The sequence below is a fragment of the Mobula hypostoma genome, chromosome 14 (genome assembly GCF_963921235.1).
Source record: "Mobula hypostoma chromosome 14, sMobHyp1.1, whole genome shotgun sequence".
Classification (NCBI taxonomy): Eukaryota; Metazoa; Chordata; class Chondrichthyes; order Myliobatiformes; family Myliobatidae; genus Mobula; species Mobula hypostoma.
Window position 1 is genome coordinate 16,146,375 of NC_086110.1, and position 18,535 is coordinate 16,164,909.

Below are 18,535 nucleotides of genomic sequence, written 5' to 3' on the forward strand. Positions count from 1 at the left end.
ATCTAGTCTTAAATGGTTCTGTGCAATTACAAGTAAAAGGAGCAATTGGGGCTCAATTAACGAGCGTCAAAGACGAGGCTATTCACAGCTTTATTCAGCGAGAAGTACTGAGTGGATAATGGGACTTGCCTTTCTGCCATGCTTCCCACAATTGTAGCAGCCAATATTTATCCAATTTGATTTGCTGCATCATATAAAGAGTTTTAAATGTACTTTTCTTTTCTAGCCCATATGGCAGCCATATCTGCCCCAGAATGGAGACCATATCGAAGTCGCTTTTTCCTATTCTCAAGTCCTCTGGCCTTGGTCAGGATTCTTAGCTATATCTATATCTGTCGCAAAGAAAGCTGCGTCATGGGAAGGCATTGCTCAGGGTCATGTGATGGTAACAGTTGCCTCACCAGCTGAAAATGATGTAAGTGCATCTGTATTTTTTTTGGTGGTTGTCTGCTATAAAATAGTAGCGTTGAATTTTAGGTATCTAATGTCATGTATTTTAACTGTCAAAACTGACTGGTACAGTCTGAATCAGCAATAAGCGTTAGGTGTATAGACACAGTAAAAACTATTCTTGAGTAAGTTCTGCAATATGAAGGGAATATCTTAAGACTAATGTCAATAGCTATCTCCTGTGCTGCTTAGATACCAGACTTTATGTGTAGTACTTCAGGCATCTCTGTGCTATGACCAATGTTAGCACCAAATCTGAAGTTGCAAAGAACAAAAGTTATGATTTTCCTGCTTTAATATGGTTTAGTCCCTTTTTTTAAAAAAAGAGCCTGAAAAATCTGATCTCCACATTTTGAAGATGTTGCGCTTTTATTTGAGATCTTACTTATGGAAAGTGAGTCAGTTTTAAGAGGTTATACTGTTCTAACATCTGCTGATACAAAACAGGTAGGAGGTGCAGAGCTGGGAGGTGTTAACTATTTGTGAGTTTCTGGGAATTGGGTGTTTGCCAAGTACATCAAAATGACATACAATGAGGCTACGTCCACACTACGCCGGATAATTTTGAAAACAAAGCTTTTTCTCTTCGTTTTGACCCTCCGTCCACACTAAAGCGGCGTTTTCATCCCCTGAAAACGGAGATTTTCAGAAATGATCTCCAGAGTGAATAAATCTGAAAACGCCTAATATCTGTCCTGTGTACGGGCTAAACGGAGAGGTTTAAAAACGCTGTCCTGACAACACCACAACAACAATGCTTTTTCTACTTCAGCTTGGTACTGCGCAAGCACTGCTGAACGGCTGTTATAACGCGCAGTCAGTGTGAATGGCATGAGAGTTAAATTGTAAAGTGAGCTTTTTTGACTATTTGAAAACGCTGTCATGATGTGCCGGAACAGATGGCCACAGCGCGGCATTTCGTTGTTTTCTTGAACGCAACCCCCTGCATAACCTAACAATTTCAGAACAGACGGCAACGAGTCTGAAGCCAGAAGACTTAGAAATGTACTCACCAAATACTTTGACCCATAGCTTACTGAATAAATAAGTATACTCAGTTTGCTCGGTTTTCTGTCCTTGCTTGTATGAAGGTGGTTTACCTATTTATGCAAGTACTTCTCTGACAATAGATGTGTAACAGCCTAATGTAATATTGTATGGAAATACAAAATAACACTGATGCAGACATGTTTTATACATTTAACAAGGTGCTTTATTAATGCAACAGAGTTAGTCAGTTTTTCAATGTTCGTCGTCAGCCGGATCATACTGTCCGTAAACTCCTGTCGGTTGCCTCCATACACTCCAGTATTTGTTTTTTTTTAGTTTGAAGTCCTCCTGCGCGAGAGCCAAGAGCAATTCCTTTAAAGTTTTTCTACTCTGTAACTGGACAAATGCGCACCAAGTATACCATTTCCTCTTCGGTTGTTTCCTGTGTGTCCTGTGCATGCCCAGTAGGAGGAAATTCACCCAAATATCTGTCTAATGTGGATGGAGATATTTTGAAAAACGCATAGTGTGGATGCCTGTCATTTTTATTCGAAACCGGCGTTTTCAATATTATCCAGCGTAGTGTGGACGTAGTCTAAGTGTGAGTGTTGTGAAGACCATGGGATTTATGTTGGTTGACTGATGTAGCTAGTGGTATGTGTGAATAAAGTGGGTTATAGATGGGTCAATAAAGTAGGCTTAAAAGGTACAAGGATGCTATCCTTCATTAACTGACGCAGAACTTATAAGAACAGGAAGCTAACACTAGAAATGTACGTAATTGTAGTTGGACCACAACTTGAATATGTCGTGAAGTTCTGGTTGCTGCATTACATGAAAGAAGTGTTTGTATGGAGAGGTTACAGAAATGTACAAAAATTGCTGGAATTATAAAATTGTAACTACAAAGGAAAAAATAGTTAAGTTAGAATTTTCGTTGGAACTGAAGTGGCCTATAAGAAGCTTATTGAAGTCTATAAAACTAAGCATAAAAATAAATAGAAAGGAGACCCATTTCCTGTAGTAACAGGGTCAGTAATCAGAATGCATAAATGTAAACTGATAACCAAGGATTAGAAAGTAGTTGAGAAACTTTTGGTTATCCTGAGAGTGATTGGTGTCTGGAACTTATCACCTACAGGTTGATAGAGGAAACACCTATTACATTTCAAAGTGATAATGAATTTATTTTGAAAAGTACATGTATTTCACGATAGACAACCCCGAAATTCATTTTCTTGCGGGCATACTCAATACATCCAGTGTAGAATAATAACCGTAACAAAATCAGTGTAAGACTACACTAATTTGGGCGTTCAACCAGTGTGCAAAAGATGACAAACTGAAAATAAAATATCAAAAAAAAATAATAATATATAGATAAGCAATAAATATCAAGAACATGAGATGAAGAGTCCTTGAAAGGAGTCCATTGGTTGTGGGAGCCTTTCAATGATGGGGCAAGTGAAGTTCAGTAAAGTTATCCCTTTTGGTCCAAGAGCCTAATGATTGAGGGATAATAAGTGTTCCTGAACCTGATAGTGTGAGTCCTGAGGCTCCTGTACCACCTTCCTGATGGCAGCAACAAGAAGAGAATATGACCTGGATGGTGGTGGGGGGTCTCTGATGATGGAGGCTGCTTCCCTGCAGCAGCACTTCATGTAGATGTGTTTAATGGTCGGGATGGCTTTACCCATGATGGACTGGGCCATATCCACTACTTTATGTAGGAAGTCCTGTTCAAGGACATTGTGATGCAGGCAGTCAATGTATTCTCTACTACACATCTCTATAGAAGCTTGTCAAGGTTTTAGATATCATACTGAATCTCTACAAGCTCCTAACAAAGTAGAGGCGCTGATGTGCTTTCTTTGTCATTGGACTTGCGTGCTGGGCCAAGGACAGATCCTCTGAAATAATAACACAGAGAAATTTAAAGTTGCTGACCTCTCCACCTCTGACTCTCCAATGAGGACTCACTCATGGACCTCTGGTTTCCTCCTCCTGAAGTCAATAATCAGCTCCTTGGTCTTGCTGACATTGAGTAAGAGGTTGTTACTGTGGCACCACTCAGCAGATTTTCAATCTCCCTCTAATTTACTGATGTGTCACCACCTTTGATTCAGCCTACGACAGTGCTGTCATCAGCAAACTTGAATATGGCTTTGGAACTGTGCTTAGTCACAGTCATGAGTGTATAGTGAGCAGAGCAGGGGGTGAAGCACATAGCTTTTTGGTGCAACTGAGCTGATGGAGATTCCGGAGGTGTTGCTAATCCAAACTGACTGGAGCCGACAAGTGAGGAAATCGAGGATGCAATTGCACAAAGAGGTATTGAGACCAAGGTCTTGATGTTTATTGATTATTTTTCAGAGGATCATGGTACTGAATGCTGAGCTGTAGTTGATAAAGAGCATCCTGATGTATGCATCTTTGCTGTCGAGATGTTTCTGGGTTGAGTGAAGAACCAGTGAGATAGCATCTGCTGCGGACCTTTTGCTCCAGTAGAAAAATTGGAGCAGATCCAAGTCGCGCCTCAGGCAGGAGTTGATGTGTTTCATTACCAACCTCTCAAAACACTTCATCACTGTGGATGTAAGTGTTACTGGATGATAGTCAATGGGCACTAGAATAAGTGAAGTCTGCTTGAAGCAGGTTGGTATCTCAGACTGCCAAAGTGAGATGTTAAAGATCTCAGTGAACGTTCAAGCCAGTTGGTCAGCATGGGTCTGAAGTACCTGACCAAGTACCCTGTCTAGGCTAGATCCTTTCCATGGGCTCATGCTCCTGAAGGCTGCTCGTATTTCAGCCTCAGAGACTGATATCATAGGATTATCGAGTGCTGTGGGAATTCGTGATTGTTCCTCCATGTTTTGACAAAGCGAGTATAGAAGGCATTGTCCTCATCTGGGAGCGAAGTCCTGTTGTCAGCTATGTTACTTGATTTAACTTGATAAGAGGTGATAGTATTTAATCCCTGCCACAACTGTGAGCAACTTTGCCCTTGAGATGACTTTCTGGAGATCATACCTGGACCTCTTGTAACTTTCTTGGTTACCAGATTTAAATGCCTCTGATCTGGCCTTCAACAGATTACGGATCTCATGGTTCATGCAGGGCTTCTAGTTGGGGAAGACTGTGATAGGGAAGTAATTCAAAAGAGGTACATTTAGAAGTAGTGTACGTAGCACGCAGAGCATCACCATGGTTCACCAGCACCATCTTGTATCTGTTTTAAACAGTAATTGGATATGTACTGGAAGAGCTGTGAACTGAAAATGTGGGTTCAGTGCTGATAAATGGAATTAGGCTGGAGGGTTGTTTTTCCCCATTGGGACAGGCTAGATGGTTACTTGTTTTAAATTTTTCTTTTTCTGTGATCATACCCATGGCTGCAATGGATCCTGAGTCCTCGTAATCAACGACAAAGTCAAACAATCGATCAAGAGGTCTGATGTGGTGTTGGCAGTTTACATAATGCCTGATCTTTACAGAGGGCTGAGGCGCCAATTTGTTTTTTGTGTATAAAAATTCTAGGGGCCTACTTCATGTGATACTGTGGCTGGGGTCATTTTCATTCATATGCAGTTCATAATTTTCAGTGTTCTCATTTTATTGCAAGAAATCAATGAAATGCTTCCATAGTAGTAGTCATCATCTTTTGCTCTAATTTTTATTGTTAAGTAATTAAAATTATCACTGCATATTAATGTTTTCTCGCTGGCAAATGAAAGTCTGACAGAAATTGTCTAGACCTGTTTCCATTTGGGTTTGACTCCTTCAGGAAATTGTGCAAGCACTTTAACATGAGCACATAATGCCATTTCTGCTTTGCCTGATTTATGCATAAAATACAAGTTTGTGGACAGCGATACAGGGTCTTAGAAGAAGGAAGCACTATCAACATATCCTTTGACTTCTGGTCAAGATGGTGCCAAGCTGCGGCTGGGGATGTGAGGAAATTAGAGGTCAAGCCTGAGTCCAGGCCTCTGTTCCACATTTGAATCCAAGTGATGTGCACATATGACAAAGGACGTATGAAGTCAGATGTTGAGCTGACAGACCAGCAAGGATGAGGGCTGGTGCCCACACCCCATCAGGTCAGCGCCAGAATGTGTGGTGACACTTGGCGGAGCTGCCCCAGCACATCTTTAGGGTGTTGGTTGTTAATACAAATGACACATTTCACTGTATGGTTTGATGTACATATGATAAATATGAATCTGAGTTCATGTTTTCTAAATGTACTATAGCTTCAGTTACTTAGAAATTGACCTATTTGCTCTTTTGTTTTGAACATAGAGTTTAGAAGGGGTATATTGTTACCTGTGATATCTTTCGGAAGAAACTTCAAACAGGATAATTAGTTTTCCAAAATGCTAAACTTTATTAGAAAAGAACTTTGTAGGACGAGATATGTAAGTGCATTCTTTTTCTAGTCCTGTCCGATGCACCAAGTATTAGGAACGATTCCATTCTTATCAGCCAAAAAGCCACAAATTGGAAGATGATAAAATCACACCGAAGAAATTTACAAACTTCAGAAAAACTTTTTTTTTTGGATCATGCCAAAGCCATTATTAGTAATCCAGGCGGCTTTGTTTACTAGGAATTCCAACAATATGGAATTTTAATGAATGGTTGAAGCCTCTGGGGCACCACCATGTCTGGCTTTGTTTGAAGCTAGTGCCTTGTGGATAATTAAAATGGCTATCGTGCCTGCACTCGAGGTGATTACTGACAAGTGGTTTATAAGTGATTTTACTCCTTTGTCATATATGAAATCCAAATATTTTGGTTGCAGGGTAATTGGAGCTAAATTGCATTTTGTATTTGTACTTGGTTCATAGATAATCTTGAACAAAAAGCATCCAGCGTGTTGACAATCTGCATTGAGTCCCTCTGGTGCTCATCAGTCCTATAATTTCTTCACTTTTCTCAATAGTCTAATAATGGCAATGAAGTGACTTCAACTGTGAAGCTGCCAGTTAAGGTGAAAATCATTCCAACACCACCTCGCAGTAAGCGTGTCTTGTGGGATCAGTACCATAATCTGCGTTACCCACCCGGTTACTTTCCAAGGGATAATCTCCGCATGAAAAATGACCCACTAGATTGGTAAGTTTCTGCACTTGTGCACCTGTTGAACTTTGCTTTTTTTTAAACCCTTCTCCCAATATGCCACAGTGAGAAGCTGAAAAGAACTAAGTTGCCTATGTAGAAATGGTTAGTACAAATATATACCAGGTTAGCAAAATTTTTAAGTACTATTGTTGGAAATTATGTTACTTCTGGAGTGAACACTCAATGAGAAATGGATTTTTCCCTATTAGACTGAAGTAGATGAAAATATCTCAATGACATGAACAGGTCATCTTAAATTCAAGCCTGATTCTTGAATGCAAAAAAAAAAATTCAGGGACTGAATATGCAAACACGAGGAATTCTGCAGATGCTGGAAATTCAAGCAACACACATTAAAGTTGCTGGTGAACGCAGCAGGCCAGGCAACATCTCTAGGAAGAGGTACAGTCGACGTTTTGGGCCGAGACCCTTCGCCAGCACTTTGATGTGTGTTGCAGGAACTGAATATCTTGTTAATGAATTCTCTTGTGACACCTGCTGAGTCTCAGATTGTGACCTTCATGGATTACTTCACGGATGCAAGAAGCTCAGTGATATTTTTGGACAAGACAGCCCATTCTCTTCACTCGTTTCATTCATTCCCTCCTCCATTTTGTATTGTGCAGTACGATACACTATAACATGCAGTTACTTGGATATTTCCCATGAAAAGACCACTGCTTACAGATTCCTCTCCAAGTTAAACACCATAATGGCTTGGAAATGAAGCGCTGTTCCATTCTTGTGTTTGTTCTTAAATCCTGGGACTTCCAACTCAAAAGTGCTAAAAGGACTGCAATAATTGTGAAGGTAGCTCACCATATTTTGGGCAGCAGGAATGGCAATAAATGCACCTGTCAGTGATGCCACATCCTGAAAATGAATAAATAAAAACTGTATTGTCAAAAGTCTTCTCAGAAGACATCAAGCTAGCTTTTAAATTTAGAATCCATTTGTTTGCTGCTGTACATTGTAACCCCACACAGTCATCATCATGCTCTGCTCTGTGAATTAAAATTTACCCTAAAGATTTATTTCACGAATGAGGGAGACTGCTAATGTACATTTTAAATTCCTTTCGTCAGGAACGGTGACCATATACATACCAACTTTAGAGATATGTACCAACATTTGCGCAGCATGGGATACTTTGTGGAGGTGCTCGGAGCTCCCATTACCTGCTTTGATGCCAGTCAGTATGGTATGTTTCACCTATGTAAGCAGACAGTTAATTGGGAATACGTAGAAGGCTTGTGCTCAAAAAACATTTGATTTTTACATTGGTATTAAATCTTCAGATCATGAGGACCCAAATTTTAAATTAAAGTTTTGTTTTGGTTGGGACTTTCACTGTGGAATATTTACGTGGGAATAGTCAATTTCTTGATCTACCAGTTTTTTAAATTTTGGTCACAAGAATAGTTAAAGTGCCAACCTAAGTTCTTTAGATATGTAGTTAGAAGCTTAAAAAAACAGTTGGTATTGCAAGCATATCTGGCGTGATTGGATAAAGGAGCTGTAAAAAGACTGTGTACTGTTAAACTTAGCTGTTCATTTCCTTCATTGATAGCCGGGAAAGAAGCGAGAAGGGGCTTTATACAGATGAAGTTATGGTTTGTTAAAGAATTTTGAAGGATGTAGCGTATTTATGGTTTTTTCAACAGCTGTCAATGTTATTCAGTTTAAAAATAACCTGGAGGTTGCCATGAATTAGTAAAGTGTTATTTTGTGGGAATCTGGAGGTTGTTTCTTATATACAGCAAAATGGGAAAGCCCATTTCCTTTTCCTCTTTCTCCAGCCACTCAGTGTTTTGTTTTTGTGTCAGTGTCAGCCAAGTAGGTTGGACAAAGATGAAGTATACAGTGCCTATAAAAAGTATTCTCTCCCACTCCTGGAAGTTTTCATGTTTTATTGTTTTACACCATTGAATCACAGTGGACTTAATTTGGCTTTTTTTGACATTTTAGTGTCAAAGTGAAAACAAATCTCTACAAAGTGATTTAAGTTAATTACAAATATAAAACACAAAATTGATTGCATGAAACACCAACTCATCACTGGTGCAGCCATTTGGTCTTAGAAACCACATAATTAGTTAAATGGGGATCTGTTTTTGGAGATCTGTGTGCAGTCAAGGTGTTTCAATTGATTGTAATAAAAATACACTTGTATCTGGAAGGTGCAACTGCTGGTGAGTCAATATCCTGGCAAATACTACACCAAAAAAATACTCCAAGCAACTCCATGAAAAGGTTATTGAAAAGCACAAGTTAGCAGATGGATGCAAGAAAATTTCCAAGTCACTGAAAATCCCTTGGAGTACAGTTAAATCGATCATCAAGAAACGGAAAGATTATGCCACAGCTGTGAATCTACCTAAAGCAACTGTTCACAAAAACTGACTGTGCAAGAAGGGGACTAGTGAGGGAGGCCACCAGGAGACCCATGACAACTCTGGAGTAGTTACAAGCTTCAGTGGCTGAAATGGGAGCGACTGAGCGTACAACGGCTGTTGCCTGGGTGCGTCACCAGTTGCAGCTTTATGGGAGAGAGGCAAAGAGAAAGCCACTGTTTTAAAACGATTCACAGGAAATCTCAGCTAGAGTTTGCCAGAAGGCATGTGGGAGACTCTGAAGTCAGCTGGAAGAAAGTCCTATAGTCTGATGAAACTAAAAATGACCATCAAATTAAATGTTATGTTTGGCGTAAGCCGAACACTGTACATCATCAAAAACACACTATCCCTACTGTGAAGTATGATGGTGGCTGCATCTTGCTGTGTGGATGCTTCACTGCAGCAGGTCCTGAAAGGCTTGTGAAGGTAGAGGGTAAAATGAATGCAGCAAAATATAGGGAAATCTTGGGAGGCAAATTTAACACAGTCTGTTTGCGGAACTGTGACTTAGGTGAAAATTTGTTTTCCAGCAAGACAATGACCCCAAGCGTAAAATCAAAGCTATGCAGGAATGGCTTAAAAACAACAATGTTAATATCCTGGAGTGGCCAAGTCAGAGTCCAGACCTCAATCCAATTGAGTATTTGTGGCTGGAGCTGAAATAGCTGTTCATTCACGATCCCCATGCAATCTGACAGAGCTTGAGCAGTTTTGTAAAGAGGAATGAGGAAAAATTGCAGTGTCCAGATGTGCAAAGCTGATAGAGGCTTATCCACACAGACTGAAGGCTGTAATTGCTGCCAAAGTTGTATCTACTAAATACTGACTTGAAGGGGATGAATACTTACGCAATCAGTTATTTTCTGTTTAATAATTGTAATAACTTTAGACCAACTTGTAGAAATTTGTTTTCACTTTGACATGAAAGTTTTTTCTGTTGATCAGTGTCAAAAAACCCAAATTAAATCCACTGTGATTCAACGTCGTAAAACAATAAAATATGAAAACATCCGTGGGGGTGGAAGGATGCTTTTTATAGACACTGTGCATGCCTATGTAGATTAATAAGAATTATTTACCTTTTACTATGCTTTGTAAATGTTGTCACATCTGATATAACTTTGGTAGCTAGACAATATGGAGAAAAACATTCTCAATAAAATATGTCATTGAATTTTCACTTAAGATTGAACATTTGTTCTTTCTCATTATATTTCTATCTGCAGACGTGACCCTTTCCTTTCTATCTACTTGTCTATTTCTCTTTTCTTATCTCAACTGATAATGCTTTTTCATATCAGTTTGTTTCCTTTCTTCAGACTTTAAAGCAAATAGATTATAATAGAATGAGGGTATCTGTGGGTTATATAGATGGAGACATTGAGCTGAAAAGTTGGGGCCAGTTCAAAATAATATTGCCTTGATTTAGCTTTGATGCTTTTGCTATTTTGTTCTACGTTATTGTGTTCCCAATACCCATTATTGCACTCTTTTTAAGGCTCCTTGTTGACACTTGCCTAGTTTTGTGTTTGGTCTACTCCCAAGTGTAGTACTCACAGTAATTAAGGACAGCAGTGTGATTAATTGTGTTTTAGAACTCTTTGTTCAAATATGATGTAATCTGTGATTTAATGTTTTGCTGTTTCTCTTGCAGGTACACTGCTAATGGTAGACAGTGAAGAGGAATACTTTCCTGAGGAAATTACTAAACTGAGGCGGGATGTTGATAATGGCCTTTCTGTCATAGTCTTTAGTGATTGGTACAACACATCTGTAATGAGAAAAGTGAAATTCTATGATGAAAATACAAGGTAAAAAGATAATGTAAAGATACTGTCATTTATTTAAACTTGCTACTTTTAGAGGTGTGAGGTTCTTTCAATGACAGACTATTTTAACTAAATATATGTGACTTAATATATTTTGATAAACTAATGCCTACTGCTCCAACTTCTTTGTTGTATTTTTAAATTACTTAAAAACTGTTTTGTTCAAGTTGTTGCTTAGTGAGTATTCCCATTACAAGATGTATTGAAAGATCTTTTCTGTTACCTTGGATGAGATTCCCAAAAATTTATCTGAATGAAGATGTGTGACGATAATACCATAAGACATGGGAGCAAAATTAAGTCATTTGGCTTAATTTTGCTTCTCTGCCATTCCATCATGGCTGATTTATTATCCCCCTCAACTCTATTCTCTTGCCTTCTCCCTGTAACTTTTGACACCCTAACTAACCAAAAACCTACCAGCCTCTGTGTTAAATGTACTTAATGACTTGACTTCCACAACTTTTCTATGTCAATGAGTTCCACAGATGCCGCACAGTCTGGCTAAAGAAATTCCTTCTTATCTTTGTTATAAAGGGACACCATTCTATTCTGAGGCTGTGCCCTCTGGTTCTATAGGAAGCATCCTCTCCACATCTGCTCAATCTAGGCCTTTCAATATTTGATAAGTTTCCATGAGACCCCCCCCCGGCTCCCACCCCTCAAACAGGCTGAGAGCCATCAACCACTCCTCTTTCATTAAGCCTTTCATTCCCAGGATTATTCTCATGGACCTCTTCTGAATTCTCTCCAATGCCAGCACATCCTTTCTTAGCTGAGAGCAGGTGATAGGTGAGACCACATGAGTGGGAGAGGGGGAGCTGGGGGGCGGGGTAGTTGATGGGTGGAAAAGATCAAAGGCTAAAGAAGAGGAAAGTAGTCCGTTGAAAGAATGGGAAGGAAGAGGGGAACTAGAGTGAGCTGATGGGAAGGTGAAGGGAAGAGAATAGGTGAGAAACTAAGCAGAATGGAAATAGAAAAAGAGAAGGAGGAAAATGGGAGCAATTACTGGAATTTGTACTCCTACCATTCCACCCCTCAACCTTCTTATTCTATCTTCTCCTCCCTTTCCAATCTTAGTGAAGGGTTTTGGGGAAGCTTCAACTATTTATTCCCCTCCATAGATACTGCCTGACTTGCTGAGTTTCTCTGGTATTTTGTGTGTTGTCCAAGATTTCAAGCATCTGCAAAATATTTTGTGTCTTAAGATTTTATTTGATAGACTAATCCATGTGTTACATAAGTAGTTTTCCCTCTTGAACTAAGGTATTACTTATTGCATGCTTGTCTTTTTTTCCTTTAGACAGTGGTGGATGCCAGATACTGGAGGAGCAAATATCCCAGCACTTAATGATTTGTTGTCAGTGTGGGGCATGGCTTTTGGTGATGGCTTGTATGAAGGGGATTTCAGTATGGCAAATCATGACAGTAAGTGTTGATTTGGGGTGGCTATAGATCGATTATGTACATTTATAGAGGTGCTTTAATTTGAATGTACATTTTCAGGAAAACTGTTTCATAAGTTTATGTATAAATTCACCTACCTGGGTTTAGCAGGCAGTTTAGCATAGAACTGTTGAGATTTTCCCTCAAAGACAGTGGATGAAGTTCAGTAAAGTAAGAGTGTGCTAGAAATCACCAACCTTTAACAATGTGGAATCTGCTTTTCGGTCCAACAGAGTTAGGTCCGGGCCAGGAACTGCAAGCCTGCATTTGAATAGAGAACAGGCTGCAAAGACGAGATTTCTTCACAAAAGATGTTTTTTTAAAAAAACTGTTTACTGTGTTGCAATGACCACAGTGCACGAAACTGCAGGTGGGGATGATCGATGGAAGAGCTAAAGTGCTAAAGAAGAAATTTAATAAGAGAGGAAAGTATAAGGTGCTGGAAACTGTTCCCTGCATTCTTAGGGGCCACCATGATACCATAGCTGTTAGTGTTACACTTTATGGTATGAGTAACTGGGATTCTTTTTCTGCTTCTGTCTGTAAGGAGTTTGAACATTTTCCCGTGACCACGTGGGTTACCTCTGGGTGCTCTGGTTTCCTCCCACATTCCAGAGACATGCAGTTTTGGAATGTGGGAGGAAACCAGAGCACCAAAGGGGAATGGCTCCACATTTCGGAAGGATATATAGACTAGGAAAGGAAAATGGGTTGTAGTATGATATTAAATAAGCATAATTTCAAGGCTAAAAATTGTAAATGATTTATCTAATTGTCTAAGGAGCAGAAAACATTAGGAGTTGTCTACTGTCTTTCAAATAATCAATCCAGTAGTATAGCTTATCAGTCAAAAAATAATGACCTTGAGATGAATGTTTTAAACTCACTGCAGAACTACATGTCTATGTCAATTAGTGCCTGTGAAATGGTAAGGTAAGATTCTTGGGTACCCACTTTCACCACAGAATCTATGGCTTCATCTGAGCAGCTTCATTTGCGCTAGTGCTCAAATTATTGCACAGTATTTCTGTTATACTAATGCAAAATCAGATTTGTGTTTTAGGCAATTTTGTGGATTTTCATCATACCTTTACAGTATTCAATAATAAAAATTAATCATTTTTTCCTATCAGTGTATTATGCTTCAGGAAGTAGTATTGCTAAATTTCCAGAGGATGGACTTGTTCTTGCTCAAACTCTAAAGGATCAAGGTAAGATCTTTAGTTTATCAATCGTATTTTAAGCTTTTCTGTGCACAGTTCAAAGTCAGTGGTAGGGTAAGTTTCAAAGCGTAGTATTTCTCTGATAATATCTTCCTAAAGAAAGCTAACATTTTTCACCAGCACTGCACCTTACTTGCCTGTTTGGCTGGTTAAATATTAACCTGTTCTTGGATTGGTCTTGGGTTGTGATTATGTTTTCTGCAATAGAAAGAGAAGGACATGACTCTAACGATGTTTCTGTGATGCTGCTGCAAGCAATTTTCTTTGTTGTATCTGTACTTGTGTAAATGACAAACTTGACTTATCCTGCGGCGAAAGAAGTCCACTCTGAGAAACCAGTCAGATCTGAAGAAATGACGAGAGTTCAGGACTGGGCAAAAGAATATCTCAATCGATTTTGAACTGCAGATGGAGATTACGAGAGGATTGTTGTTTTTGGGTTTGAATGAACTAGGAAAGAGATTGAAAAGGCTTGCTTGCCGTGGCAGAACAATTTTTAAAAAAATGCTCTGGAACTGGTGCAGAGCAGCTTGATTGATATAAATGACAAATTTGGTTATCATGAACTGTAATTTCTGTGAAATATCTGAGTGGCACTGTAAATCCTCAAAGATTTTGTGTAAGTCCAATTCCAGCTCCTCTGGCATTTAACTTAACGATAAATCTGATTAACTTGACAGGCAGATATCCCAAGGGCACCAATAATTTGTTCAGCTTTAACTCTGCAAGAAATGTAAAAAACAAGTCAGAACCAAAGAAGCAATTATCACAGTAAATCATCTGTGAGACTAAGTTGACTAGACCTGTTTACAGTAGAGTTTTGAAATATTTGAAACTCTGACGTTGCACAACAGGCTTGATGCTAGAGGGTTGTCCACCCTGGCTTACTCAGTCTAGAATAAGGGGTCGCAGTCTTGCGAAGGAAAATGGTGAATTTTGCACCACAGAAACCAATTCACAGACTGTAAATTAAAAATTCTCTATACAAGGCATCGAAGGCTAGGGGAGAGAAAAAGAATATTGTTATGACAGGGAATCAGTTATCATATTGAATACGGAGCAGTTATTTATGGCTGAATGCCCATCTGCCATTTTTCTATCTTGTAACCATTTGTTTTGCATGGATGGCCTGACTGGTATTGTTTATTTATATTGTCGGAGACCTATTATCAAATGTCCATTACTAATCACTCAATTTGTGAAGCAGAATGTACATACAAGGACCTTTTGTTTGAACTGCAGTTTTTTTTAATCCAAGTAGACTGAGGCAAGTATGTAGAGGACATGTTTAAACTAATGATTAATACTTATTCTTTGTGTAATAAGCAAGATCTCAACTAAAGATAAATTTGTATTTCTAGCATTTATTATTTATTTACATCTAGTTCTATATCTGCAGAAATTAGTAACTTGCAGTTAAGGAGAAAATTACCATGACAATCTAAATTGAGTAATTTCCTTCGGAAACTATTTGTTTCACTTTATTTCTTTACAAGGTGCAACATCAAGCTATTATTATTAGATTTTTTTTCAAATTTAAAATATATGGCACTTTGAAGTCAGCAAATCTCAATTTTGATATTGTTTTGCAGGACTCGAAGTCTTAAAACAAGAAACGGTTGTGGTTAAAAATGTCCCCATCCTTGGATTGTACCAGACTCCATCAGATGGTGGGGGGCGGATTGTCTTGTATGGAGATTCTAATTGCCTTGATGATAGTCACAGGCAGAAAGGTAAAAAGCTGGTTTGTATTTTACTTTTGTGGAGGTGTCATTAGAAGCTTTGTGTAAATCTGTAATTTTCAGATGCACTTTCAGTGTTCCACTGTCACAAATTGTGATGGCTCTTGAAATTATGTCTCAAGAATGGAATCAGGCATCATAATTAGTCACAGTATACTGGGCACGTGGCCAAGTGGTGAGGCATTCGACTAGCGATCTGAAGGTCGTGAGTTCGAGCCCCAGCCAAGGCAGCGTGTTGTGTCCTTGAGCAAGGCACTTAATCACACATTGCTCTGTGGTGACACTGGTGCCAAGCTGTATGGGTCCTAATGCCCTTCCCTTGGACAACATCGGTGTCGTGGAGAGGGGAGACTTACAGCATGGGCAACTGCTGGTCTTCCATACAACCTTGCCCAGGCCTGCGCAGATCCATGGTCTCGCAAGACTAATGGATGCCTTTAATACTGCTGACCAGAATGCTGGTTTGTTGACTCCACAGCATCCTAATGTGCTCAGTGTCTGCAAATAGTTATTATATGCTGATGTATGTCTAGTCACAGTCATCTGGAGACCTAAACTTGCCGGTTTATTACTGAGTGAATGGTAATAGGTTAAAGAAAAGTAAAATCCTAGTTGTAGTTCAGCTATCACTTGTTAGTGATTGCTTCAGTCCTGTGATTATTAATCAAAAATGATGAAATAATATGAAACCTGATTAAAATGTTATATAAAGAGTATCTGTACATTTCTTTTAACCCTAAAGTGGTAAGATAATGATTGATTGTTCAGATAATGATTCATAATAATTAAGGTACTGCTATAGCTTGTAATTTGAATGTTCAATTAATTACTGTTTCATAATAATTTGCAGTATCTATTGTTAAAGAATTGATTTATTTTGAATTTCTCAACTGTAATCCCGCCTGTAGTCTGCCTCTATCATTATTGTTCCATGCCTGTGGTTGTTTAAATTTTAGGAGTGTACTGTAAATTTGATTTTGGAAAATTTAGACTTCCATTTACATCTTAAATCTTTTATGTAAGGCATGATTTTGAATATTAAAATAACAGTGGTTTGAAAATTGCCTTAAGACACAAGATCCAGCCAAAAAGAACTTTGCCATTATCTTCGTTAATGAATCACAGTTCATCAGACAAGCCCAGTTATTTAATTAGACATCTCCTGAGTTGGAAAAAACATGGTATCTTTTTGAAAATCAGATGTCTATCTTTTCATTGGTTCCAATTTGATTTCATAAAATGTTAGTTATTTTCCCATATGTATCTGGAAGAGTAAAATTAGACCATTCATGAAGCTTGCTGCCTTCAGTTCTTTCAATAGCATTGTTGTGGAATGGTGTACGAATACTGAGTACTGCTGTCATTTCTGTTGTTTATCATTCTAATCAATTTGCAGAGTACCATCATCTATGAGGTTGCAGATCACAAACTTTGCAGTGAAACACTACATTATGGGCAGCCACAATGGTCTTTATTCCATGTTCACCATGTGACAGTGCATCAATTAATAAATATTCCATATAGTTAACAGTAATGATCATTGAAGACTGACTTAAATGGAATTATTTAATATGTTTCTTTCCTTGATGTGAAGTATAGGTTTCCCCCGCCATCTGAAGGTAGACCGTTCCTATGAAACGGTTCGTAAGCCGGAATGTCGTAAAGCAAAGAAGCAATTACCATTTATTTATATGGGAAAAATTTGTGAGCGTTTGCAGACCCAAAAAATAACCTACAAAATCATGCCAAATAACACATAAAACCTAAAGTAACAGTAGCATATAGTAAAAGCAGGAATGGTTTGATAAATACACAGCCTATATAAAGTAGAAATACTTTTCCCACAATCATTGCCTGAACTGTTCTCCGTAGCAAAAATCTCACTCAAGCGCCATTGGCAAAAACACGGCGCAAGCCCCGTTGGCAGAAAATCTCACGCAAGCGCTCTCGGCAGAAACACGGCGCAAGCGCTCTCCAGTAACCTTTAAGCTATGAAGCTGCCAAATCATACCAAATAACACGTAAAAATACACAGCCTATATAAAGTAGAAATAATGTATGTACAGTGTAGTATCACTTATAGGAATCAGGACAGCGCAGAGCACACTGATGATGGTGTGTTTGGCTGGGTCGTCGGAGTTTGGCTGCTGCAGTGGCCCCCACCCTCCAGGCAGTGAACCGATACCGATCCGCGAAGCATGCAGGGGTACAGCGGTAGCCGGGAGGCATACAGCACATCTTTAAGAAAAAAGCCGAAATAAACAAGCTAATTAATTCGGTGCCGCCCGGCACGTAATTGTCGGCCCAAATCAGAGGCGATTGCCGATTGCGTCTCCTCTGATCTGGACTAACAATTACGTGTTGGGCGGCACCTAATTAATTAGCTTGTTTATTTCGGCTTTTTTCTTAAAGATACGCTGCGTGCCTCCCGGCTATTCTCCCTGTATTCTCCGCGAATCGATATCTGTCCGCGGCCTGGGGGTTGGAGTGGTGGGACACTGGGGTGTCGTCTGTTTCCATCAGGGCAAGCAGATCATCTTCTATGTCTGCCTGCCTCGATGTTGAAGGTCGAGGTTTGTCGTCTGCTGTGGCTGATGTGGAAGTCTTGAAGAACGACAGTATGCTTGACTGCTGAGCCTCACGCATTTTTCTATCATACAGTTCTTTGTAAGGACTCAAACCATCTTGCAAATATGCCCTCCAACGTACCCTTTCAAAATTAAAGTCGTGCTTTATCATTACTCATTTGGTTTTGATTGTTATCCTTTCCTCTTCCAACTGCATCAGCTCTTCATCTATCAGTTCTTGGTCATGGGATGCCAAAACCTCTTCAACGTCATCTTCGTCACCTTCCAGAAGCCAAACTCACTTCGTCCTTACTTCGTTCACCACAATCAAAACACTTAATTATGTCTAGTTTTACACTAAGTGTAACACCCTTACGAGCTCTCTTAGGCTTTTCCGATACCTTAGAACTCATCTTGCTAACAAATGCTCACAGGCACGTGTTTAAGCAACGCCGGCAAGAATGCAGTTCCGAATCCCGGGAAGAGCGCCTGCTCGGGGTGTGCGCTGCCTGTTATCGCGCGCTGTTTTTTTCACGAGCTGTCTTTTTTTGTAACAGTGAAAACACCTTCTGTTAGTGAAAACAGGGAACTAATGTAGGTCTTTCGTAACAGTGAGGTTTCGTAAAGCGAACGTTGGAAAAGCGGGGGGACACCTGTATCTCAAATAACATACAGAAGATTTGATAAGACAAACCATGTTGTTAAATCTGTTTTCATCCCTTTTCAGAGTATAGCAGGGTGCTGTATTAATTTAAATGTAAAATTCTT

General features: G+C 39.2%; 1 protein-coding gene across 4 annotated transcripts in view; it reads left to right on the forward strand.

Annotated features, from left to right (window-relative positions):
- The window catches only part of mbtps1 (membrane-bound transcription factor peptidase, site 1), a 123,453-nt gene that overhangs the window by 89,688 nt on the left and 15,230 nt on the right, over positions 1–18,535 (forward strand). For all 4 annotated transcript variants that reach the window (XM_063066728.1, XM_063066724.1, XM_063066725.1 and 1 more), the window contains exons 13-19: positions 227–415; positions 6,386–6,558; positions 7,650–7,765; positions 10,615–10,771; positions 12,093–12,217; positions 13,369–13,446; positions 15,051–15,191. In XM_063066728.1, the coding sequence (XP_062922798.1) occupies positions 227–415; positions 6,386–6,558; positions 7,650–7,765; positions 10,615–10,771; positions 12,093–12,217; positions 13,369–13,446; positions 15,051–15,191 (979 nt within the window). The remainder of the gene's footprint in view (positions 1–226; positions 416–6,385; positions 6,559–7,649; positions 7,766–10,614; positions 10,772–12,092; positions 12,218–13,368; positions 13,447–15,050; positions 15,192–18,535) is intronic.